The sequence below is a fragment of the Episyrphus balteatus genome, chromosome 1 (assembly GCF_945859705.1).
Source record: "Episyrphus balteatus chromosome 1, idEpiBalt1.1, whole genome shotgun sequence".
NCBI lineage: Eukaryota > Metazoa > Arthropoda > Insecta > Diptera > Syrphidae > Episyrphus > Episyrphus balteatus.
In genome coordinates this window covers 145,483,541-145,507,049 of record NC_079134.1, presented here as the reverse complement: position 1 = coordinate 145,507,049, position 23,509 = coordinate 145,483,541, and the positions used below count along the sequence as shown (strand labels likewise).

The window sequence follows — 23,509 nt, the reverse complement described above, 5'->3', positions numbered from 1 at the left end:
CGCTTTTAAGGGCTAAAATGGTTGACATACTCAAATCTTGCTGCAGCTCTAGCAGCTGTATGCATTGGGATTCCATTAAACTTTCTTACAGGTATAGTTTCCTGTTTTAGTGGTGGTATTGGTGCTGGTGCATCTCCTGTTTGTTTAGGTTTGTTCTTATGCAACATTTTACTTATAGCTGCTCCAAGGCCCTTAGTGAATCCTCTTCGTCTGGGAGTTATTGATGATGGACCAAGAGTAAAGGGTGTTTTTGGTTTTTGATTGGATTTGATAGCTTTCGAACATTGAATTCTATTTTGTTTTGTTTGCTCTTCAGTTTGAGAATGTTGTACACGTGGGATAGACATCACAACATTTTGAATAGGAATTTTTTCTTTTTGTGGTTTTGAAATTGGGATAGGTTTTGGCAAATCAATCAACAATTTGGTTTTCTGTGAAGAAAGAAAAAAGAAAAATAGTAGATTGATAAACCATGTTGAGAGATTAAAATTCATTTTGTATCAGTTGTTTTCTTTGGCAATAGGCACAAAATAAAATGTACAACTGAGTCGCACGTACTTGCTTTGGATATTGAAGTTGCTAGAAAGTTTTGTATGGTTTTAATTTATAAAAATAAACCGTTAAATGTTTAAGTTTCACAAGTTCCAAATCGGGTGTTATAATTCTTTGAAATTTTACACGTATGGATTAGGAACTATGTTTTACAGAATATTGGAATACATACCAAAATTTAAATAAGCAAAAAATGCTAAACCAATTACTATTAAAATTATAAAAATGTTCCTTACTGGAATGATAACATTAGAATTGCATGGGTATTGGTACTCCCACATCTGGATTTAGGCCGAAAAAGGTTTTTCGAACCATTGTAAACACCGTGATGAGGCAAGGTAAACATTTTCGAGCCAAACACTAAAAGTTTTCAAACATAAGTTCATCCAAACCATTTTAAAGAACCCGATAGCATACCAAAATTCTTCTTTGTCCTGAATTTCAAAAGCTGTTTCAAAAATGTTTCAGCAGATCTAGCATCAAAAAGTTTATATTCCTCAAAAGTTTTCTGGGAATTCGATTAAAATGTGGAAATCAGAAACCAGATCTTCATAATTGAAATCAATTGTAAGCTCAAAAATTTGCAGTGTTGTTAGTTTTTAATCGTTAATGTCAATTCTTTTTTCAACTTCACATTTTGTCTTCAATTTTCTTCATAATTTTTAATCTTTTAAAAGAGAGCAAATATTGTAGCTTCAGAAAAAGAAGGCATTTTGGTAGTTTTTAAAAAAAGTGGAGACCACGGGTGCCGAGCTTTTAAGAGGAGGCCAAACGGCAATACTGGTGTTATTAAGTCATAAAAGACCATTTTGCACTTGGAAGTCTGATAGTGGAAGACCAAAATTTTGGTTTTGTAACTATAACCGATAACAAATCACAATAGACACTTTTTTTCAAAGTATTTAGGGCCAACTTATTCACACTCCATTAAACTTAAAGTCTCCATTAAAAACGGAAAATTTTAAAATTTGTATGAGATTTGACAGATTTTTAATGGGGACTTTAAATATAATGGAGAGTGAATAAATTGAGCCTTAGAGACCAATTTTAAAAATGCATATTTTTTTCGAAAATTTGAAATAGTTTTTCCTATAATTTGTGTACCTAAATGCATAGACCTGTTCAATATGAACTCATAGTTTCAATTCAAAACCTGTTTTGAAGCTTTGGTCCCCGAAGATATCAGTTTTCGAAAGTATAGGACAAAATTGTAAATAAAGATGTTCGGTCCTAGCGAGGTAATCCGTCGGAGCGGATTTTGTCCGATTTCATCCGAATCGGAAAGGCTAGATTTATAATTTTCTTGTATAAAACTTAATATTAATATTAAGGGCTGTAACTTTTACAGATGTTTTTTTTTCGTCATAAAAAATATTTTTTTTAATCAGTCTAAATATTATTATTATTTATTAAAAAAAAAAACACAAAACGTTTTATATTGTTCAACAAATTCCGATATTTAGTAAGCGATCGAAAAGATCAAATTATAAAATTAAAACTTTAGCGGTCTCTATGGCGTATGCGTAACCTTTTTTTTTATATACAAAAAATCACAGTAAAAAACTAAAACAATGAAACTAGTAGTTATCTTGTGTTAACCATTTTATTATCCTTAGAATCTTTTATCCATTTCTCATCCCCCGATAATCTACTCGATCGTTCAAAGAGTTCATAGGTAATTGGTTTCTCGAAAAATATGAAACGATTTTGATGAAATATTAGAAATTTTTTTTTTCCAAGAAAATAAGTTTTTAAGGTTCAAGTCTAATCCTTTAAATCGTTTAAATGGGTAAGCTCTGGAAATAAAAAACTTCACAAGAAATCTTCAAAAGAAATCGTAATTATACCTAGAATAGTACCTACATGATTGAAATAAATTAAGAGGAGCAAGGAATGCAACAATTTTCACCATGACTTGGATACATATGTACATATATCTACAAGAAAAAAATACATGCATATATATTTTCGATTATATGCTTGCCTTCTAATTCTAATTCTCTTTGCATCCCACTTCTATCAACTACGCACTCCAATACTCAAATTGAATAAATCCCCCTTTTAAACCCTAAACGCTCCACCTCATACAAAGCTATTATAAAAGACTGAAAAGTTGTTCCCTTTAAAATGATTATCCATATAGGTACCATACCTGAACTTCTTTAGTTTTATCTCTAAGAGTTGGATCCGATTCAATTTTCCTTTGCAATTCATGTAGTTTGACAATGTTGAATATCCCAGCTAACGGTGAATATCGTTTCGTTTCGATTGTTCGACAAATATCAGCTGCAGGTAAATCGCAAATTTTTGCTATTCGTGTCATAGCCTAAACAAAAAAAAAAAGAAGAAAAATACCCTCTCTCTGATGGTTACTAAACAAACCAAAACTAAAACAAACCAACCATTCTCTTCCATGTTCCATCAACTTGAGGATACTCTCGACAAAACCGACCATAGATCCAGGCATGAGTTTGTAGATTTAACATTGTAATTCTGTCCACTGGATTCGGACATAGCATTCTCTCAATCAAATTTCGAAACACTGTAACAAGTCGGTAGAACGAATGTAACGATGAAAAATGTGTAGGTACATTTGGGAATGGCAAAGAGTAGGTAGAGGTAGTGCGAAAATCCTTTCATTCCTGCACATATCCAAGTTAGACAGACAGACAGACAGAACTTACACAAGGATACGTCCATTAGATTCTTTTGGTGGCGGTTAGTTAATCCAATTTTTGTCTCCCGGATTAGTTGTTTTCGTTTTACATCCGGTGTAAGACCAGTCTTGTGCCACGATTCAAAGGGTAGCTTACCCACAAGCATTCCATAGAATATGACACCGCTATAAGGCGTGTGCATTTCAGCGGGATGAAGAGATGTAAAAGAGGGGTTAAAGATAATTTGTTGGTTGGATTTGGTTAGAAAAATAAAAGACAGAAAAGAAAGATTTTCAAAACCCGTTTGGTATACAAGGTAGATAATACGTACAGGCTCCAGATGTCCACTTCTGGACCATATTGCCGACCACTGATGTAAAGTTCCGGTGCAGCATACTCTGGTGAACCACAATGTGTATGAAGCAGTTCCACACCACGTCGGTAGTTGCTTAGACCAAAATCTGAAAACCGAAAAGAACACAAAAACACACAGGAGATGGAATACCCAAATAGAGAGCTAGAAAAAAGGATTTGCATTTGGAGGATACCTACCAACCAATTTGACAGTTTCTTTTGTATTGTCTAGCAGAATGTTTTCCATTTTTAGATCCCTGTTTTGTAGAGAGAGAGGTTTTTTGTTGTTTTTATATTTAAAAAAAAGAAGTAAAAAACAGTATAGGATTAATGGGTGACCGAAAATTCCTTCTAAAGCTGTTGCACTAGTGTATAAGAGCTTATACATACCTGTGGACAATTCCACGTTCATGCAAATGGGCTACAGCGGAAATAATCTGTCGGGCTAATGGACGTGTTTGTTTTTCATCGAGCTTTCCAGTGCGTTGGGACGTGATGAAGGTACATAGATCGCCACCATTAACTAGTTCCGTGATTATGTAGTATCGTTTGGCTGTCTATATTTTTTATGTTTAAATAATGGTAGTGGTAGGAATAGTAGTCCAGACAAATTAGACATTCAACCCAGAAATAATTCGCATAGGTAGGGCTGAAAATTGGTACAGAGCATTTAAATGTCGATTAAAGTAAAATGTCAAAAGTCCCCAAAAGTCCCATGTGTGCATAAAAAGTTATTCAAGGTTAAATGTCGAAAATAAAAGACAAAACACACGATTTTTTCGTATAGTCCTTTCTCTGAAAGCTAATATCTTCTAAACGATGACAGCTATGAAAAAGTACATCTTAATCTTTTTTATGGAAAACATCATGGGCTATGAAATAAATTAAGAATATTTTTCAAAAACTGAATTTTAGAAGAGTGAAGTATTAAAAACTGATATTTTTGATTTTTGAACAAATAAAAAAAATTTTTTTTTTTTTAATAAAACAGCTCTGGAGAGATAAAAACCGAATTGAAATATGTTAAAAAAAAACACATGCTATAAAATTTGTTTAGATAACAATGACAATTTGACGAAAATAGACAAAAAACGATATTTCTATACAGTGGCGTACGTTGAGTCGTCGGGGCCCCGGGGCAAGACTAAATTTTGGGGCCCCTTTGTTATTTGGGGGCCCTTTAGATACAAAAAAAAGTACGTATACGCCATACATTTTTTTTGTCTGGCTTATTTATTTTTAGGTTTATTTTAATGTTTTAATATGTTCGTAATACACTTTGTCTAAAATTAAATATTAAGAGACCCCTAAAATAATTTTTTTTTAGCTTAGAATTGATAGTTCTTGGGGCCTCTGTTCTGAAGTAATAAATACATATTTGATTTTCCATCATCAGACATATTTTTTTTTATTTTATTAAAATTAAATATTAAGAGGCCCCTAAAATAATTTTTTTTTTAGCTTAGCATTGATAGTTTTTGGGGCCTCTGTTCTAAAGTAATGTGTACACATTTGATTTTCCATCATCAAACATAGTTTATTTCTTTTGGGCCCCTGAAAAATAATTTTTGAGGCTTCAAAATTATCAAAATTAAGTGCTTAGAGGCCCCTAAAATACAATATAATTTTTTTGGAGCCAAGAATTAATAGGTATTGAAGCCTCTGTAATTTTCGGAATGCCGACAATAACGTAATGTTTTTAGTTTGTGCCCTGATGTATTTATGTTGGTTAAAAAAAAAACAATTTTTTTTTAAGTCCTGAAGTAAAGGCATTTGGGGTCCCTGCAGGGCCCTGGCTTGAAGTTGTTTTTTGCTTTTTTGGGGCCCCTAATGTATTATTTGTGGTTGCAAAGATTTTTCAAGTAATATTTTTTGGGGCCCTAAGATAAAATTATAATTTTTCTTTTAAAAAAGCAGTTTATTTCCTTTTGGAGCCCCTAGGGTAACCTTTTTATCAAATCAATATATATTGTGTGGCTACCAATGCATTATACATTACACTGAATGACATAATTTGTCTCCCTTGTATCCGAAGTGATTCAAAAAATTTTAATTTACTTCGTAACTCAATTTATGCTAACAGTTTCCTTCTCTGCATTGTCTTCAGTAGGGGCCCTGAGGTCGATCGGGGGCCCCGGGGCGTCACCCCGCTTGCCCCAAAGGAGTGTACGCCCCTGTTTCTATATATACCACTCTTTTGAGCGCACTACCTTTAAAACGATAAGTTTTACTAAAGCATATCTTCAGCTATTTTGCGGAAAGCGTTATAGTATATTATATGAGTTAAAAATATAAGTCCAAAAACTCATATTTTAAAAGTTAGGTACACAAATTCGCAATTTTTGAATTTTGACCAAATCAAAAAATTTGTTTTTCTTTTTGAAAGACTACTTTAACAAAAAACAAAAAATGTATTAATACCAGTTTTTGAAAGACAACTTTTTGATACGACTCATAGTTTAAGAGTAATAGGCAAAAAACCGATATTTTCGACATATGACACGTTTTAAAACTACGATATCTTCTAAACGATATCTCGTAGAAAAAAAAGTATCATAACACTTTTTTTAGGGAATTGCAAAATCTACAAGTCATACCTATTCTTTTTTTTGATAGCTTCTCCCGTTTCAATGTTATATATGAAAAACATAAATTTTCGACATTAAAACTTGAATAATTTTTAATGCACACATGGGAATTTTGGGGACTTTTGACATTTTACTTTAATCGACATTTAAATGCTCTGTACCAATTTTCAGCCGAATTATTTCTGGGTTATCCTTTTTTTATGTTTATTTTGTCTGGACTATATATGATGAATACAAATCTTTACTTACAGTGATGGTCTCGAAGAGATAAACTATATTTGGATGAGATACTTTTGATAGAATTTTTGCTTCTCGACGCATGTTTTTTATGATGTACTCCTCTTTAACGTCACGAAAAGTTAGAACTTTAACGGCTACCTGGAAGAAAAAAAAAAAAATAATTGGATAAATTAGTTTTAGGTTATTTTGAGAAAGATTCATTCTTGAAAAGGATAGTGTTTACAACACATTTGATTTCTCTAGCTTTCACATCACAAAAGTATGCCCTATACGCTATACACATCAACTTTATAAATTAAATGGGAAGCTCCTTAAAGAGCTTGGAAATTCGTTAACGAGAAGAATTCAGATGTTAACCCAACAAACTTCAAATTTCAAAACTGTTCATTATAAGAAATAGATTATGTTTGCATAAAACTTTAGCAAAACATTTTTGTAACTTCTTTATTGATACGCCTTTTGAAATTGATGAAGATTACCTAAAAAACTTCATACTTATACCCAAACAAATTTAAATAACATCTTAGTGCAGCATAGAGTATTACTTTAGACCTCCTCTCATTTTTAAACGATGATTAATCTTCTGGCACAGATGGAATTCCTTTAAAATAAAAAAAAAGTATAATCACACAGTGACAGTATTCAAACCCTTCCAGTTTTTGTTTGTTTTACTATTGGTACGTTTCCTTGCTTATGCAAGAAGGTTTTTTTAAACTCCAAATTTTTAAAATGGCGAAAAAATAAATATAATATCAGAACTGAGGAAATGAGGTGAATTATATTTTGACTGATTTTACTAAGGCATTTGACCAATTAACCCTTTCTGACCCAGCGTTACTCTCATGTAACATATTTTTAAAAATTCGTAAAAAATATTATAGTGGAGTAACTAAAGCTCAAAAATTGGCAATATTAGGGAACCCGGCCGAACAGCTTAGATTTTGATGACCTTGTTTTTCAAACGTCGGTAATTAAAAATACTTTAAAGTCTATAGATTAAAAATTGCCGGTGTTGCCGTTTTGATTTTTTAAATTTAATTGAAGATTTTTGTGAACAAAAACAATTTTTTTTCAAAAATTTTTCTTAAATTTCATAAATTAATTGATGCCAAAAGATTGTCTAGGAAATTCAAAAAAAAAAAAATATATGGGAGTGAGGGACAATCATCCATAGTTCAAGCGATAGATGCAATTTTCTTATTAATTGACTTCAAACACAAAAAAAAAAATATTTGAACACAACGGCAACACCTACAATATTCAAATAAACATTTTTTAAAAGCTAGAAGCTTAGTCATATATGTAAAATTAAAATTAAGTTAATTGAATGAACGGCTTTTGAAAGAATGGTAATTGAACTCAGATTTTTGAAAAATTATTGAAAAAATTTTAACATGTCGTTTTTTAAACATGGTCGTAATATAAAATGCATTTATTTTCAAATTTTTTTGGCCGCATTTATTATGATTTTAAATTATAAAAGGAAATGTCAGTATGTATTACGGTTTATGAAAAAAATTAAAAAGTATTTCATTTTCGAAGAACTTTTTTTAATAAAAGTTTTGAAAAAAAATGTAACTTATTTTTTTTTTAAGTTCAACATCTAAACATAAAATTATTTTTTATTCATTTAATAACCCTTACTGTTGAAAGTTAAATAGTAAAAATTTAAAGTTCCTATTTACCACAGTCTTTGAGAAAATTAATTATTTCAATGCAAAAATTCAGTTAGTCAAAAATCATACCTTTATTTTTTTTTATCGAAAAGTTAAGGGACTGAAATTCCGATTTTTTTTTTTTTTTTGTAAACAAATTTTTTTTATATATGGTCATAATTTTGAAAAAAAAGATAAAAAAATTGTTAATAGAGAAAGTGTTTTGTTTTTTTGCTTAGAAGAAGTAGCATACATATTATAGTTTCATAAAAAGTTATTTTCTCAGTTCTCCGACTTTTTTTGGTGGTCATAGGCAGTGCATGTTACTTACATGTAACATGAGAAAAACACATTACTTTTGCTATTTATTATTTTGGAAAATAACTTTTTGCTATTCATATTTCTTAGTTGTGATGTTTTTGACCCGATAATACCGAAAAAACATTTTTTAATCTTGATTTTCATGGCTTGGGTTTGAAAGGGTTAAGGGGTAATAACACTTTGTAAACACGAAATCGAGTTCCATTTTCATTAGCGTATAAAACAAAGGAGAAACATTATTTTCTTTTGGTGTTTCTTTAGTTAAATTAAGTATATAAATACAAATAGGTAACAGTATAGGCTAATGTGAAATTTTTTAAGTAGCGGCGTAGTTCAGAACAGTGCCGTAGATGGCTTTTTGCTAAGGGGGGGGGGGGGGGGGAGGGGGGATAGATCTAGTTCGCAAATTTTTTTTTAAGTTTTAATAATGCTTCTTTGTATTGTTTTTATTCTCTTTAAATTGGAGAAAGTTCTTTCGGTAGTTGACGTAGAAACCAGCAGTGTAGCTAATATCTTTAATAAAATATAAATACCAGGACAACTTTTTTCGGTGCAGCTTTCGAGCGCTTTCAATGAGTTCATAGAGGAAGTATTTTTCCTTCTGATCAAATATCTTTTCTGAGTTTTTAATTCTTCACACAGAGAAAAATATGACCAGGACCACCTAAATACCAACAGATTTCCTTATTGAACTGCTTTATGAAGAAACCTTATTAATATCAACAATTAATAAGTTTTTCCATAGAGATTTCTTATTATTTTCATGTACAAAATCTTTCAAAATTTTTTGTAAAAATTTCATATTTTTTCCAACTTGGCACTAGAACAAAAATTGTGACCAATATTTCTATAGTAAGTTGGAATAGGTGATCCCGTACATGATCATATTTTTTTTATTAAAAAAACAAAACCGACTTCCATGGATCAAAACTGGGTTTTATGGTTTTTCTAATAGTACTGAACAGGCACCAGCTTTTCAATACCTACAAAAAGAATTATCAAAATTGGTTCACTCGGTCCAAAGTTATGAGGTGACAAACACAAAAAAAAAGTACAGACGAATTGAATAACTCCTCCTTTTTGGAAGTCGGTAAAACAATTAGGAAATCCCGATTGTTTAAATAATAATGAAAACTATAAGGAAATCTTATTGTTTTTGTTCTATTTTATGTGGTCTAGTTTTTGGTAAAACTCAACAGTTTCATTAAATTTTTTAGCTGCTTTGTCTATTTCAGACGAAGAATCCTTAGAAAGAACCGGAAACCCTTCTAGTGTGTTTTCATGGTTTGTACATTTTTCTCCAAGGCCCATTACATAGAAATCGAGAAAAAGATTGAAAACAGTAACACGAAAATATTCTTTACTGTACTTTGAACCGAAGGGTTCGAACGATTCTTTTGTCGCTTCACTATTCTCTTATGTTTAACGCCTATGTCAAGAATTTCACCTAATTTTCCCCATATACAAAAAACTTTCGAAAATGAATCGTCTTCTGCCCGTTTAATTTTTAGTTGATCCCTTAAATCTTTAGCGAGCTCCATTGCTTGGACCAAGTCTAAATTCACTCTTTGAAACACCGACTTAATGGCAACGAAAGTTGGTAAACCATATTTATAACCTTTAAGCTAATCAAAAACTCGAAATCCATAGCGTTTTTTTCAAAGATTTAAACAGGTCTTGAAAGAAGGAAAATAGTTCTTATAGAAACCGTTATGATTTATATTTAAAAAAATTCTTCAGATGAAGGCATAACGTCAAAAGTGGTAAAAAAACGTTTTTTTTTGCATTTCTTAACGGTAATATTTCCAAAACGGGAGCTGATAGGATATTTTTGACTTCAGATTCGAGTTCAGCACATCAAAAACTTGTAGAAAAGTATATCATAGTCTCGGCACAAAAAAAAAAAATTAAATTTTGTAGAACAGTGTTATCAAATTTGAAGTAAAAATGAAGTTCACACAATCAGTGAATGCTATGAACTCGTTAAAGATTTGAAAATGTGTCGGCCAAGAAGAATTTGACTATTTAACATTCTTCTCGCCGGACAGTGGTGTATTTGGTGCTTTATGGCGTCAACAATCATTTACACGGCCGTTTCTTGACGAAAAGTCATGAAATTTGGAACACTGAAGCATACTACACTTAGGAGCAAAAAAACGGAATCAAATAAATTATATTATATTAAAAACAAAAATTGCCATGGATAAAATATTTTTATTCAAAGTCTCATGGTCTCATTTTAAAGCTTGTATTTTTTACTTTGAATTGTTGGTAAAAACATAAAAATGCATACGATAGTGTTACCGCTATCTGTCAATAAATTGCACTTCATTTTGTTTTAATGTTAAATTTTCCAGATACTCTCTGTTTCAATTTCAGTCTTTTTTTTCCAACGATAGTATTAGCGTTGTCTGTCAATGAATTGCACTTAATTTTTTTTAAATGTTAAATTTTCCAGATAATTTGTGTTTTAATTTCAGTTTTTTTTTTCCTTACATAATTCATATATGTTGGATGGATGGAACCAACGAACGGATTTTTGAGTTCTTAGCATTGAATTAAAGCTTTTGTTTCAAGCTTTTCAATGGTACCATTAACATTCATGTATGTCGATTACTTCACGACCAAATATCGTTTTTACAGAACGCAAAATTTGATTCCATTTTTTTGCTCCTAAGTGTAGTATGAGAATTACGAAAAATCTTCCAACTTTTATTTTTTCAAAATGGTGGTACCAAAATGGCGGGCAGAATAAGTGTTAATACAATTTTCTTTTTCAAAACTCTACATAACCTAGAAATTTTACTAAATGAATGTCAAATAGACGTTTGCTCTTGGATTTATGTAGAACTGTTCATATTCAATGAGAAAAAAAAATTTAAACAAATTAAATCAAAGACCACTAAGTACCATAGTAGTAAAACACAATTTACACCTTTTTTATGCTATTTCTTAGATTTTTTGTTTAACCACCATGATAGGGTGGTTAATTTTTTTTTGTAAACATACCATTTTTTAACATACCTTCAACCTTTAGAGCCGATGCGCGGGTAGAAGATATTAACTGATTTTGATTATATTTCAACCCTATCTTAGTCTTCAACATTCACAAACTTTTCCGCGCTATTAAGCTTTGAAAATCGAAAAAAAAACCCAAAAACAACCCACCTTAGTAGATATATTGTTTTCTCACATTGTTTTTCATCTGTTTCAGCTTGTTTTTTCAAATTCCTTAATGTACTTACATAAAAAGCCTAAATACAACGTTAATCGAATAACAGTTATTAAAATAATCACTGATTTAGCCAAATAGAGTAGAAAAAAGGAAGCTTAAAGCCGTCCATTAAATATAGTTCCTAGCAAAAATCTCATCACAGTACTAACAATATTAGGTATCTGATTTTCTCACGCAAATCATCAAACTGTGCAATATGGTTAAAACTCCTAAAGTATACTCGTACAACAACAACAAAATTCTATACTCCTGCCTTTTTAGCCAATCTTACAAATTGGCAAGGTTTTCCATACAGTGGCTTCTGTTGCGGCAAAATGTAATTTGCATAAACCCTCAATACACATGATGGCCCATAAGCCAATGCACTTTGGTTATAACAACCACACCAACATCATGTATAGACAAACTGTCTGTAATAGTGCTTCATGCTGCTGCTGTGCACCTTTTCTGGTTGAACTTTCCAATTAAACTGCAACAATATATGCAGAGAAGCGAGATATTCTCTCTACCAGCAGCAAATTCAGCAGCAGCAGCTGCTGATGGCTGGCTGGCTCTTGTATATACTATTGGACATGCAGATAAGATGGGCGCACATTGAACATTGAACAGGGCCAAATTGCGTTAACATGGTGTTCCTCTGAGAAGAGGGCGGAGGCAACCTAACCTAGACACAAAAATGGAAAAATACGACTAAAGCAGATGATATGATCACATCGCATCGGTTTGGTGCATGGTGGACATGGGAAATGACTTTGCCACACATGGAAACTCTGGTGGCACAATTGACATCGCAAATAACATATCTGCGCCTCCGTATCTAATGGTAGGAAATGGCCAAGTCAATGAATAGGTAGAAAATATATCTACCCTCAAAATGCGGGTCATAAGCGCAACATAGACAAAAGTAGTTTGCAATCGAAGCACCTGTATCGCTCTCCGGAGGGCAAATCTAAAAAGAAAAGAGTGTGCATCGGTCAGACAATTGCAGCGTATAGTAATAAACGAAGACGACGACTTCTACGACGAACGTCGACAATGGTTAACTTAACAAGGCGAAACCATCTATCTTAAGTCCAGTGCACTCTATCAGAAAACAAGAAGCGACAAGATATGCCTTAGCGTCATCGTCGGCGTCGTCAGCCCCGCATTCATTCGACTTGTAGGAAGGTATAATAGGTTACAACGAGTCTTGGCAAATCGGATCGCTACGCTAAGCAGCCGCAAATGTCTAATTTATGCATTTATTCATTGATTGTCATGTTGGGGATTAGAGGAGGCCGTTTAATTGACTTTTCACTTAATAAATGGATTCTCTTAACTCTTTAAGGGGTCTAATTACATGGCATGTGTTGTGTTGTGCTGGTCCGGTGTACCGTGTGTGTGGTGCTGGTGCGGCTATATAGCATGTGTGTGCATGTGCAATAACAGGTTTTAAATGTTATAGCAACTTGTTGACGTGCTAATAGGTGGAACACCTCAGTATCGGAATTGTAATTATGTTTCAAGATACGAATGTCACTAAAGTGGTGTAACACATGACGAAGTGTGGGAAGTTAACATGATACATTTTTATTATATATGAAGTAACATTTCCCGAAAAAATAACAAAAATGCTAAACTTTTTCATAATGAGAGTTTGTCCTCATCATCTAAAGTGTGGCAAAATTGCTGGTTCTAAGAAGTTTAGTTACACAGTTGAGTTCAAACCTATGCATTCTTTACTGGACAGAAAATTGGAGGCTCCACAAATTTAAGCAAATTCACAAAAAAACAGTTGACAGTTTTAGTCATTAGAATCTACTAAAGGGGTGAAAAGTTATGCACTGCAAAAGGATTTACAGTCAGTCACGAAATTATTGGGCCAAATCTTTGTCTTGAGTTAAATGTCGAAAAAAATGAAGAAGAAAGACATAAAATGTTTTGAAAAATGCATAGATTTTTGTATATTTTTCAAACCGTTACACTGTGGGCTAAAACGCTATTTTAGCTTGAATTAATTATAGAAATTCTTGAAATAGTCTAAAAATGCAGTTAAAGGTATTAAGATGATGTTGAATGATGTAATAATGATAATTTTATGGTGCAACAGACACTAAAAATAAGAAAAACAACAAAAATAAACGAAATATTATGTTAAATAAGGTTTTCCAATTTACAACAGATATTATTGGTAAAAAACAAAAAAAAAAGTTCTATGAAGTTTCAAACGTATCAAATTCGAAAATGGTGTCATTGAACGCAAACAAAAGTAGTTTTTACTTAATATGGAAGGTAAAATGTTAGTGCAAATAAAAAAACCGTTATTTGAAAACATTCAACTCGTTTTTTTGTCATCGTAAGTGTTTTTTTTTTTGAATATTTTGCTCACTATACTTTCAGAGTTAGAGCGAAAAAAGTTTGCACTTGTAGGACATAGTTTTATATAAAACATAAAGCCATATAGTCTAGCTACTTTTTAAAACTGTTTCTAGAGTGTGCCTCCTCGCGCCTTTTTTTAAAAGCTTAGGCACATTCGTTTTAAATGAAATTGGTGCAAGTAGCATACTTTACTTTAAAATTTATAAACAAAATTTCAATATAATAACAATTTATTAGCAAATACTATATTTGGATACATTACTTATTGATAAACTAGCAAAACTTTCGCAATCGATCCGTTAAAACAAACTCAGTTAACGAACATCTGGATAGGGGAAAAAGTGGCCTTTTTTGTATTTTTTTTTGAAAACTTGCTTTTCGATTGTGTTTTGTATGTAGCCAATGAATGTTTTGACCTAAATTTTGAATGGGCAATTATAGCTATTCCATTTATCTATCGAATAAGACTAAAATTAGCAATATTGGAATAAGTTGACTTTTTAATTAGTTCCTGCTAAAATAGCGTTTTAGCCCACAGTGCGATAGTTTGACAAGCAAAATCAAACAAAAAATATTTTTTCCTAAAAGAAATAATTGGAAAACGCAGTCTAAAAAACACCACAAAATTATTGGGCCAAAAATCCAAAAATAGAGTTTAGGCACTGTAGTTTCAATTTAACTTCTGTTTCAGTATTTTATTGATAAACTCTTTTATATTATACAGTTTTTAGTCCACTTCATAAAGTTAAAACCAGGTTTTGCGAGCGAAATAATCGATTTTATCCGATTTTCCTTATTGTACAATAGGGTAGAGTTGTCTATTTTCGGCCGTCTTCAGTTTCCGGCCACCTTTCGGAAAATCGTTATAACTAGTGATTTCGAAAGGGTTTATTCGAAATTTTCGCTTGTATGCTGTTCTAACATATAATAGAACAGCATAAGAGCAAAATTTTGGAATAAACCCTACGAAATCCCTAGTTACAACGATTTTCCGAAAGGTGGCCGGAAACTGGAGACGGCCGAAAATAGGCAACTCTACCGTATTCAGTGCATTTGCAAAAATAAGGGTAAATTTCTGGGGTGGAATCGGCTATTGTGATTTGTGATCGGTGATAATCACAAAAGACCAATTTGCTCTGAGAAATATGATTTTCTCAGTACAAATTTGGTTCTTGTGACTATCGCCGATTCTACACCTGAATTTTAAGCCTAAAAATAACCACAAAACTAAATTCATCCGAAAAAAATTGTTTTATAGGTTACATCTATTTGCTATCATTTGGCCCAATATTTATGTGAAAAAGGGTTTTTTTTGCGATTATTCAGATTGAGTTGGTCTGAAGTCAGAGGACTTGTTCGGCGAGTGAAGGGCTCCAAGTTCCAGTCCCGATGGGCGGCACGACATTTTTTGCTTTTTTTTATTTTGAAAATTGTAGCAAAACAAAAATCGATTGTTCCATATAATTTTTTAATTCAAAATGAAATTTTGAATCAAAAATTTCTTTATATCGTCGACCTCATAAGGAAACCTCGTAACTCCATATTTTTTCGAAAATGACTTTTGAATGCCATTTTTTTTTTTAGAAAATATGTCAGCGGAGCAACTCAGAAAATTTGAAGTCATTCCGAAAACTCTAAATAGACTAAAATTCAAATTTTGTACAGCACTTAACTCTCCAACTACTCTGTTGTTTCTCTACCATTTTGTCTCTCCTGTAAAATTTTGATTTTGGGAGTTACGAAGTTTCCTTATGAGGCCGACGAAATATAGTAAAGTCAAAGAACTTCTGGTTGCTGAATTATTTGCAATCGAAATATTTTTTTTCTTACATTCGGAAGCAGCTATTTTTGGATCAAAGTCTCGAAACAAGATTTGGTTTACAGGTACGAGTTAACAATGAACAGGCTTATCTTTTTATGTAAAAAAATTGCAAATTTATCTTTTTCGGATTTTCTAGAAAAAATCAAGGTTAACCCCTTGCCTAACAAAAAATACATTTTCAAAAATTTCCTCCAAATCCATCGAATGGGACAGCAAAAGAAAGGTCTCTTAAAGCTCTATTCATTAGTGCAAACCAAAAGTTTCTTTGCGGTCTGGTATGCAATCGAAATTTTTCTTATATAATTTCTTAAAAAATGAAGTTGAATTAATTTTTTAATGAATTTTTACAAGAAAAGTCTTACCATTAAATGCACATTTTGCTAAACGAAATACGTGCAACCAAGTAGTGCATTTTATTTCAATAAATCAGATATTTAAACAGAAGAAGGATGTAGAAGTTTGGTTGATTTCGTCGTTTTTTAAAATAAAATTTGTGCAGTCATTAGCCCGCTACTGCATGAATTATGAACGAAGTGATATAAAAATTTTGTTTACATTTTTTTAGCTTTATTAGGGGTTGAAAAAAAGTATTACACAGAAATTTTTATTTTTGTACATACATATATATGCATTTTTAGAAACATAAAGCATATATGAGTTAGTATGCAGTAAGGCGGTTTCCTGCAGAAAATTAATAACCCATATATAGTTAAGTATGCATTCAAGGTATGTTTCGTAAAGTATGTTTTTATTACAATGGACTTTTCTTATTCATGGAATTTATTCAAACTCTTTCTTATCATTGTAGCAGAAGAACACATTCCATTTTTTACACATAGGGTGATATGCATAAAAAAGTAGTACTTACTTAAAGTAAAAGGTAAAAGTAAATACTATAAATTCTAGTAAAAGGTAAAATTCATAGTATTTACTTAATTTCGTATGCATAAAAAAAAAGTACCTGCTAGCAGGCAAATACTTTAAGTAGATACTAAATTCATCCAAGTAAATACTAGAATTCACCCAAAAATGATAGCTAATACTTTTTTTTGTAGATGATTGGTATTCGTTTCGAATTTAAGCCTGATACGTATGCTGCTGAAGCGATACGAAAATTTTCTTACAAAAAGAAGCACAACTAAATTGAACGAAAAATTATTTTCATCTTAGCCAACGAAATTCTTAGAAATGCCCGCACATTTGGAAAAATTAAAATCATTTGTCACTAGCATTTAATTGTCCAGGCCATTTTACTTGCTAAAAAAAGATTTTTTTGACTTTGGAGACCTTAGCCCAGTCATTTTAGTCATTTTTAAGCCCAATCTGCGGAAAAATTCCTACTGGGCTGAATTTTGGTATACAGCTTAATGACGGCTTTGTTATGAAGATGTGAAAAATCGACATTGATATCGTGTCCGCGTTAAGAGTTATAGGGGTCAAAAGGTCACAAAAACTGGTTTTTCACGATTTTCAGCAAAACGATAAGTCTTATCAAAAAATTTTCAATGCAAGAATTGTAGACCAGATTATTATATATAAAAAGTGTCATGATACTTTTTTTCCTAAGACCCACCGTTTCTTAGGTATAACGATTCAAAAAGTTGAAGTTTAGTTGTAATCGTCATAATCCTATTCCTGAAAAAAAAACTCCTAACTGAAAAGTTCCTGAAATTTCATTATTTTTTTAGCTTGAATTTCGTTCCTCAACTGTTAAGAATATGGGGAAACCAAAAAAAAATGGAAATTTTCGCCATTTTTCCGATTGAGGCCCTTCTCCCGAAACCATTTCCCTGGGAATTTTTGATTAGAATATGTCTGAAAATATACAGGGTGTGCAATAGAGAATGGACAACCCTAAAACGGCTTATAGCTACACTTATGATTGTTCTAAAAACAAATAGAAAAAAGTTCTATCGCAACCAGTTCATAAAATATGGACTTTTTTTCGTTCAGTGTATTTTAAATTTTATCATCTTATGTTTTCGTTCACTACAACCACGAATGAATGAATTTTATTTATTTCTTTTTTTTATAATTTTCTACAATAATTGGATGAGTACATAAAAGCTTTAAAAATTTCATAGCTATTGCACATTTTCGTAAAAAAAATTTTGAAATCTGTTTTTTGATGCAAAATGTAAAAAAAGTATTTTATGAAAAATTTTAAACACCTGTGGTATAAAATAAATCTATAGAAACCTAGGTGGCCAACTTTCTTAAAAATATTCTGGTATAAGGAGAATATTTTTAAGAAAGATGGCCACCTAGGTTTCTATAGATTTATTTTATACCACAGGTGTTTAAAATTTTTCATAAAATACTTTTTTTACATTTTGCATCAAAAAACAGATTTCAAAATTTTTTTTACGAAAATGTGCAATAGCTATGAAATTTTTAAAGCTTTTATGTACTCATCCAATTATTGTAGAAAATTATAAAAAAAAGAAATAAATAAAATTCATTAATTCGTGGTTGTAGTGAACGAAAACATAAGATGATAAAATTTAAAATACACTGAACGAAAAAAAGTCCATATTTTATGAACTGGTTGCGATAGAACTTTTTTCTATCTGTTTTTAGAACAATCATAAGTGTAGCTATAAGCCGTTTTAGGGTTGTCCATTCTCTATTGCACACCCTGTATATTTTCAGACATATTCTAATCAAAAATTCCCAGGGAAATGGTTTCGGGAGAAGGGCCTCAATCGGAAAAATGGCGAAAATTTCCATTTTTTTTTGGTTTCCCCATATTCTTAACAGTTGAGGAACGAAATTCAAGCTAAAAAAATAATGAAATTTCAGGAACTTTTCAGTTAGGAGTTTTTTTTTCAGGAATAGGATTATGACGATTACAACTAAACTTCAACTTTTTGAATCGTTATACCTAAGAAACGGTGGGTCTTAGGAAAAAAAGTATCATGACACTTTTTATATATAATAATCTTGTCTACAATTCTTGCATTGAAAATTTTTTGATAAGACTTATCGTTTTGCTGAAAATCGTGAAAAACCAGTTTTTGTGACCTTTTGACCCCTATAACTCTTAACGCGGACACGATATCAATGTCGATTTTTCACATCTTCATAACAAAGCCGTCATTAAGCTGTATACCAAAATTCAGCCCAGTAGGAATTTTTCCGCAGATAAAACCTAAAATTACTGGACTAACCTAGACAAATTTTCATTTAGCTTTAGCAGCGTACTAGGGCTTACAAATAAATTGTTCTGAAAGTTTTACCGTGTAATCCAATACAAATTTTTACTGTTTCTTAAATTTGAGTTTGTGATGTGAACATCTGTTCGTGCTTTTTTTGTAAGTCAAAAGTGAACCTAACAGCAGCATAAAAAAATTGAACTTGGGATAACAATCAAATATTACATGATGGCTCTAACGATTTTCTTTAAAAAATTTAATATTGAAAATATGGACCGTAATTAACGGTATTTCCCATAGAACCGTTTTCTAGTAAACGACACCAACAATTTCAATAAAAAAATATGAACAAAAACTTTTTAGTGGCCTTAATATTAAAATAAAACAAAATTTTCAATAAAATCATTTTTGGATTAAAAAAAGATCGAAATTTTGTATAAAAAAATCTATTTTGAAAACGACTCAATGATTTTATTGAAACTTTATTTTTATTTATCAATTAATATATCTTCTTTTTAATGAAATACCATTTTTATTTTTAAACAATTTTGTGAACATTTTTATATGAAAAAAAAGGGTTGGGGTCGAAATTCTGTATGTTGCAAAATTCTGTATTCAAAATACTGTATGCCAAAATACTGTATGTCAAAATTCTGTATGTGCAAAATGCTGTAGGAACAAAATTCTGAAAGTCAAAATTTTGTATAGCAAAATTCTGGTTGGTCAAAATACTGTATTTCAAAATTCTGTACATCAAAATTCTGTAAATCAAAATTCTGTAAAAATGCTGTAAAAAAATATCGTTTTGATAATGTAAAAAAGTGCGCGCGCACTTTTTTACATTATCAAAACGATATTTTTTTACAGCATTTTTACAGAATTTTGATATACAGTATTTTGCCGTACAGAATTTTACAAAACAGAATTTTGCATGTCAGTATTTTATTGATACAGTATTTTGACGTACAGAATTTTGTATTTACAGTATAATGACGTACAGAATTATGGTATTACAGTATATTGACCCCACAGAATTTTGTCGTACAGAATTTTGACAAGCAGAATTATGACCCGCTCCCGAAAAAAAACTTCTTTTTAAAAAAGCGGCTCTAGATTTCCAATTCTTTGTGATGCATTAAAAAAAAAAAACGTTATTTAACTTTAAACCAAATTTTATTTTTTTTTTAAAGTTTTTTTTTATATTTTTTAAAAATAATCTTTTATGAATTTGTAAAATAACTTTAATATTTTAAGCAACTTTTGACATAAGAGCAAGTACGTGCGACACAGTTTTGCATTTTTTTTTTTCATTGCGAATTCCTTAAAATATATTATTCATGGCTAGTAAAGTTAATATACTGTTGGCAATTCAAATATGATTCAGAGTCGAAATTATCTCAACAGTTTTGAAACTTGACATTATTTAAAATAATAACTTATTGAAAAAAATTACTATTCATTTACAATAATGACTTATTGATAAAGTTTTTTTTTAAATTTAACTCTGAGCCCGATAATCGATCATTCTAAACTTTTTGGTAATTGATACCTACATAAAAATTCTGCCATTTCGACAAATATTAACAACCATCCATTTTAAAGAAATACCATGAAAAGATTGCGTCAAAATATGACTCAAGATTTCTATTCATAAGTTTCATGGCTTCATAATTGCTGTTTTAAAACAAAAAAGTATATACTATCAATTTTACAAGTTGGTATTTTGTAACCTTGAAAAAATCTAGTAATTCCTAAAGAAAATAAGTACTTACTAGTTTTTATGCATATGGAATAAAGTATTTACTGAAAAAGTTCATCCAAAAAAGTAGTTACTATGAATGATAGTAAATACTCAATTTTCAGCATTTACTTGATTTTTATGCATATGAAAAATAGTATATACTTGAAAATTCTCTAGTAAAAGCATTTACTATTTTTTATGCATATCACCCATTGTGTACGTCTTCATTCCGCAAATTTTACATATTGGCCTTTTTTTTTGCCATTCCGGGATATGGTCGATTTTTCCAGTTCGCACTGAATTCAACGACTTTTGCCCTTGGTTTATGTTGTGAGTGAATTGAAGTTTCGGGATAAGATGGGGATGGACTTCCGTGACTTGTATAACTCCCTCACCTTTATTTTGTTCCATCTCTGCTTTGATCACCTGTCAAAGTTGAAGGTCGTCCTCTTTTTCGTGACATTGTAGGTTTTACAGATTTGCATAAGGCTTGTTTGATGTTAAAAAGGGCCAGAATCTGAAGCTAGATCGTCATCACTTCGAAAGCCATTACCAGTTATAGCATTTACACACTTATTTTTTCTATAGAAAGTCTTCGAATTCATTTTACAAAAAAAAATAAAAATCCCACAAAAATCAGTAATGTAAGTCACCAACGCATGATAACCCATATATGGTGTTTTGGAAAAAACGTCAAAAAAAGACAAAAATTATTATAAAAACAAAAAACGAACTTCGTAAACATATAAAAGTATAATAAATGCATACGAAGCATATTTTTAATTTAATGCAACTAACTTCTTTATTACAAAAAAAACACTTGAAAAGTACAAACTTTTATTCACTGATTTGCACTTTACACAATACACATACTCTTGAAACAATGAGTTTATTTCAGAATCAGGACTCTCTTACTGATAATAAAAACCGGTTTATTATAAAAAAAAATAGACATAGTTTTATAATAATTTTTTCTTTTTGACATTTGGTGCAATATAACGGAAATAAATCGATATGAAATCGATAAACCATATATGGGTTAGTAAGCGGTAGAGGGTTAAAGTGTTTTTTTTTTTGTATTTGACAGATCAAACGACTAAGTTGGATGAGAAGATAACTCAAAGAAAAGATATCAGATTAGAGGGTCATCTTAAAAGTAGGATACTAAATTTTTTCAAGTGACACAAATCTAGTGGAACCAAATCTTTGAAATTAATGAAAGCTTAAAAAGGAACTATATACAGGGTGTCCCAAAAGTAATGGATCAAACGAAATATGCAGATAGGAGAACTTAAGGGCTCTCAGAATTTGGTAACTTGTTCATCCCAAATCCTTACGGTTTTCGATTTAATGCAATTCTTGTGAAATTTCGAAAAGTCCCTACTTTGCCACAGTATTTTGCTTCCTTTTTTTTATTAAAATATTGCCAAATAATTAGGAACAATTAATTAATCAAAATGTTTTTTATCCCATACGCCATTTCGCTGCAAATTAACTAACAGTTTCAAGTTTTATAAAAAATAACTTTTATTTGAGAGCAACACCGCAAAAAAAATTTGTACGATGTTAAAATGGTTTATTATTTTAAAAAACAGGGTTTTTCAGAACAAAAAACAACCAAAAATAAACACATTTTCTCGAACTGTTATTAATCCAGTTAAATAAGGGTTTAACCTCGGAATGAATGTTAGTAGAAATTTTTTTTGCTCAATATCTTCCTTTTGCCATTCTATAACATATCTCAAAAGTCTAGAAAAATCTCATGTCCGCTTGTCGCGATTTCAAGGTCATATCGCGAAATGGAGATTTTCAAAATTAGCAAAAATAGGCTATGGTATTATATACACATATGATACATGATTTCAAGGTATTTTTTAATGCTGATTCCAAAAAATCTAAAAACAAGACAATCTGACGTCTCTGGAAAAAGTTATACTTGTTTTTCATCTGTCAACTCATATTATTATAACAGTTGCAAACTTACTGCCGAAAAACCCTTAAAAATTATGGTAGATGAACTAAATTTTGCATGAAGATTTTAGAATCCATCATTATTAAAAATCAAAACAATCCATTACAAAAAATATATATTCCTACGAAATAATGGTAGTTTTTGATGGAGGGGCAAATTTTAGGATATGCACTTAAGAAGATTCTTGTTCATCTTAGGAATAAGTGCAAATAGGCTAATTTTTTCATTTTAATCTTTATTTGGATATTCTTTAACTACCCTCAAAAATCTAAAAAAATCTCATGTCCGCAAGTCCTAATTTTCTTGGTTTGAAAATAAGGTGCAGATTTTAAAAAATTAATAAGAAAAGTTTAAATTTTTATATGTATACCAACATAAGCGACATGATATAAAGGTATTTTTTTAACACTAATTCCAACAAAACTCACAAACAAGTCTACCTGACCATCCCTGAAAAGTAATGCACCTTATTCATGTTGATCTGACACAAATATCTGAAGTGTAGTTTTCAAATTTTTTAAAATCTGCACCTTATTTTCAAACCAAGAAAATTAGGACTTGCGGACATGAGATTTTTTTAGATTTTTGAGGGTAGTTAAAGAATATCCAAACAAAGATTAAAATGAAAAAATAGCCTATTTGCACTTATTCCTAAGATGAACAAGAATCTTCTTAAGTGCATATCCTAAAATTTGCCCCTCCATCAAAAACTACCATTATTTCGTAGGTATATATATTATTTGTAATGGATTGTTTTGATTTTTAATAATGATGGATTCTAAAATCTTGATGCAAAATTTGGTTCATCTACCATAATTTTTAAGGGTTTTTCGGCAGTAAGTTTGCAACTGTTATAATA

At 30.8% G+C, this 23,509-nt stretch overlaps 1 protein-coding gene across 1 annotated transcript in view; it reads right to left on the bottom strand.

Moving 5' to 3' along the window:
• Nucleotides 1-23,509, bottom strand: part of LOC129907342 (uncharacterized) — a 67,483-nt gene that overhangs the window by 165 nt on the left and 43,809 nt on the right. The window contains exons 3-10 of the mRNA XM_055983499.1: nt 6,401-6,529; nt 3,954-4,120; nt 3,762-3,820; nt 3,541-3,670; nt 3,237-3,394; nt 2,955-3,094; nt 2,705-2,878; nt 31-431 (exon numbers count right to left, since the gene is read on the bottom strand). Coding sequence (XP_055839474.1) covers nt 31-431; nt 2,705-2,878; nt 2,955-3,094; nt 3,237-3,394; nt 3,541-3,670; nt 3,762-3,820; nt 3,954-4,120; nt 6,401-6,529 — 1,358 coding nt within the window. The remainder of the gene's footprint in view (nt 1-30; nt 432-2,704; nt 2,879-2,954; nt 3,095-3,236; nt 3,395-3,540; nt 3,671-3,761; nt 3,821-3,953; nt 4,121-6,400; nt 6,530-23,509) is intronic.